At 41.1% G+C, this 3,980-nt stretch overlaps 1 protein-coding gene across 1 annotated transcript in view; it reads left to right on the top strand.

The window, feature by feature from the left end:
* LOC123063541 (gamma-secretase subunit APH1-like) overlaps positions 1–3,233 on the top strand; it is a gene marked incomplete in the record, with an annotated part of 3,626 nt that extends 393 nt beyond the window's left edge. The window contains 5 exon segments of the mRNA XM_044487347.1: positions 1,190–1,345; positions 1,474–1,559; positions 2,022–2,147; positions 2,343–2,470; positions 2,797–3,233. Coding sequence (XP_044343282.1) covers positions 1,190–1,345; positions 1,474–1,559; positions 2,022–2,147; positions 2,343–2,470; positions 2,797–2,931 — 631 coding nt within the window.
* Positions 3,234–3,980: the final 747 nt, after the last annotated feature.

Genomic DNA, 3,980 nt, shown 5'->3' on the forward strand with positions numbered 1-3,980 from the left:
CGCCGCGTCTGCTTCCATCAAATCCCGGGGTGCGCGGTTCTCGGCTTGGCGTGCCTGCCATGGCCACGGATTCGGCCGTCCCCTCGTGCTAGGGTTTGCGGATCTTTCTACTTTTGCTCGGATGGTTGGCTTGGTTGGTTGCTGCTTGCGCCTTTGTGAGGTCCATCCATCCTTTATGCTGCCACTAGTTGTAGACAAGTTTTAGTTTCATGGCGCGGAGGGTTTGGAACTACTCTTCGTGTGTGTGCGCAGACGGTGGATCTGGTTGGGTTGGACTGAGCTTGTCGAACCCACTCATAGGATTTAACTTTCCCTGCAAAAAAAAGGATTTAACTTGCATTGTTATCCTGAAAGTGTTGTTCATACTTCTTGATCCTCATCGTCATATCCATGCCCTGTGTCTGTTGGTGTGCTGGTGCGCTATGCCGTTTGGACCTCACTTGCTAGTTCAGAAACTTCAGGAGATTTAGGAAGCGATGAGCAATCTTTGTAGCTGCGTTGCAGGCTGTGTGAACTGCGTATAATAGTAAACTGTCCTGGATAAAATCCGTAAAAAATGTACTAGGTGATTTTCTAGTCGAAACAAAATTCAGTCATATGCTAACTGTACCTCTGTGAGGACTGAATCCATGTGTATCGTTATATTGGATATTAGCGGTACTGTGGAGATTATTTCAGCTATCTTTTCCATCGTGTATGACTATGGGCCTATGAGCGTATCGTTATATTGGAGGATATTAGCACTACCATGGACAGGAGAATGACTTTGTGCTGTAACTGGCATCATTGTTTCAATTCCTGTGTGAACCATGTGTATTCGTCTTCCAAAGATATGCAGATCATGCAGAGAGAGCGGCGTAGTGCCACCTTTAAAAAATATTAACCTGACCATCTGCAATTGATTCACGATATTTTGCTGTGCCCTTCGTTTTTAGATGTAGAAAACACAAAGACTTGGTACATGCTGGTGTTGCTAACTTGTTAGCATTGTTCTTCAGTGAGAAACCTAAGGCTATGTCTGTCATATAGAGTTTGATATATGTTTTAGCTTTTGAACTGCTTGGTATGATATTATGACTTCATCAGAGCATATCAATGGCCTTTCTTGATTAGAAATATCTTTTGCAATCTATGGATATACAGTATCATGATTTGAATATTAACTTTTGCCAAAAATTTATTTGTGCAGCACGTTGTTTTGGCTTATAAGTTTGATCGTCCTCTCGGGAATATGGAGGGGGTTTCTTCCTCTAAAATCAGGAGTGTGGTGGCCATATGTCATTTTGATCCTTACATCTGTTGCATTTCAAGAAGGCACCCGTCTTGTGTTCTGGAGGCTCTACAAGTAGGTGGACCATATAAAATGTTGAAGTTATCTCTTAACTTATCTTCTCATGGCGCCAGATGCCGTAGATATAGAATATGTCGTTGATTGCTTTTCTGGTGATATATGCTGATAACTGTTTTTCCCAGGAAAATGGAAGAGATGCTAGATGCCTTTGCTGACAGAATATCTAAACCGCGTCTCTGTTTGACAGACAAGATGCTAATCTCTTTGGGTAAGTTGTTGCGCTGCTACATAAAAATGTTCTTTGGTCAAGGAAGGCCAAATGTTTCTTCATCTGTCATTTTACATAAAATCTGGCTGGTGTTTATCCTAGGATTTGAATTGGAAATAGACACTGCAGTTGTCACTACCATCTTTTTATTTCTTCAAATGAATCATGTGCATATCGTAATTGGGGGATTTTCTGGTGATCGTTATTCATACCAACTCTAGCAATAGGTACTCACATAGGCTAATAATTACTGTAGTCATGGTAGAGTAAAGCACAGCTTATGTATGGCTCTCGATAATTTTATCCGGAAATACAGACCACACTGGTAACTCGAGTGAATCTAATCCAAGGATGTGCATTCAATTATTGCTCGTTGGGAGCATCTGTTCTTCATTACCTTGAGGATGTCACAAGTTATAACTGCTATTGTTTGCTCATTTCTATTTTGATTTGTTGGTGCAGCTGGTGGTTTAGGTCATGGACTGGCTCATGCGGTCTTTTTCTGCCTCAGCCTCCTAACTCCAGCATTTGGTCAAGCAACGTTTTATGTCGAGAGGTGCTCAAGGATGCCATTTTTCCTTGTGTCGGGTAAGTCCACATTTTCTTTACTCCCTTATATGTCCTCAAGGAGGTAAAGGAGGCCTCTGATTAGATGGCTGCTGAACAAAGTTTTTAAGCCAACTCTGTTCGTTTTTGCGCAGTTTATGTTATCTTGTCAGCATAGTTTGTTTCTCCAAGATACCAGTTGTATTTCCTTGGCTAAACCCTCTGTGCTATTGGCAGCAATTATTGCACTTGGGTTCTTGGTCATCCATACTTCCTTGATGATTATTGCTTTTAATGGATATGGAGAGAGAAAGAAGAGGGACCAAATCTTTGTCCCAGTGGTTCACCTGATTGCTGCTGTGATGGTAAGAACTAGGTCTTAAATTGTTTTTGTTGGATGATAAAGTGCCTCGCTGTCCCTTAACAATGGACCTGACAATGCTTGATCAGATTTATGTTCATAAATAGACAACTGAATAGTTGAAGCATTTTCATATTTACACTATTACGTTGTTGAGACACGGCGGACAGTAATATCTTTTCTTATTTCAACCAAGTACTTATGTTTTCAAGTAGCATATGGCACAACATGTAAATGCTGGTGCCAGAGCCTGTTGCTTTCTAGACAGTATAAGTGCATGATTCAAACTTCGCCATATGCACCACTGATTGTGTGTTCTGTTCATTTCAGACATTGATCAACCTTGTGCCAGGGGGTTGCCTTGTCGGTACACCTTTACTGTGCGTGACGGCTGCGATGACCTTGTACTACTCCTGGCAAGTGGTGGGGCAGAGAATAACAGAGCACCAACATCGACAGTCTTAACAGCTAGCGCTTTGCCTTGTGCTCGTCGCATCGCATGGAGTTTCCTTGTGGGCTAATCTTTGTACTAGGACAACTGTATGTAGATTTAGCGGTTTCGCCAATAGTTGGCTCATCATCTTATGAAAGCCCATGCGGCCGTGAGATATTGACTCCCTTATGAAATTATGATGGGTTGTATATGGTACTTGTACTGACACGGTATACTTGTAATGAGATGTTTTCAGTGCTGTCTGGTCAGGCAAGAGATTGCCGTCAGATTGGTGCTTGGTTCAATTAAATACTACTCCCTCCGTTCCAAATTACTCGTCGTGGTTTTAGTTCAAATTTGAAACGGAGGGAATACTAGTTAGTAATCTATCTCTTCATCATCCCCAAAAAGCGCTAATAATTTGTTAACGGTCTCCCTGTTGGTGAATAGTTTGCTTTTTTATATTTCTGTTGTCCCTGTGCTTGGTCATGACTGAGAGTGACCCATTCACAGCTATCTATAATTTATCTTTGTTTCTGTGCTAGGACATAAACGAAAGTGCTAATCTGATTTAGTTCATGTGTGTTTTGTATCTCAAACCCTTCCTGTAACGATTTTCCAAACACATACATGTACTCCCTCTGTTTCTAAATATAAGTCTTATTAGAGATTTCAAAATGAACTACATACGGATGTATGTAGACGTATTTAGAGCATTGATTCACTCATTTTGCTCCATAAGTAAGTCCATAATGGAATCTATAAAAAGACTTATATTTAGAAATGGAGGGAGTACTAGGCTAGCCAACCGTGTTTTTCTTCAGGGAAGAATGTAGTGATAGAGATTACATCTTTGGAACCATAGCAACATCAAAGATTACATTTTCCAGCCAGCGTACTTTCAAGCGAGAAAGTTGGTGTCTAACCCCATAATCACCCTTCAAAATTACAGGTGAATGCTAGCAACGTTGGGATATTAGGTTCAAATCACAAGCTGCTACAACAATCAAACATTACCAATGATTGCAACACAAATGTGCCAACATCTGAATTCGCATGGAAACGAGGCATCGCCTCCGTA

This window comes from Triticum aestivum, chromosome 3A (assembly GCF_018294505.1).
Source record: "Triticum aestivum cultivar Chinese Spring chromosome 3A, IWGSC CS RefSeq v2.1, whole genome shotgun sequence".
NCBI lineage: Eukaryota > Viridiplantae > Streptophyta > Magnoliopsida > Poales > Poaceae > Triticum > Triticum aestivum.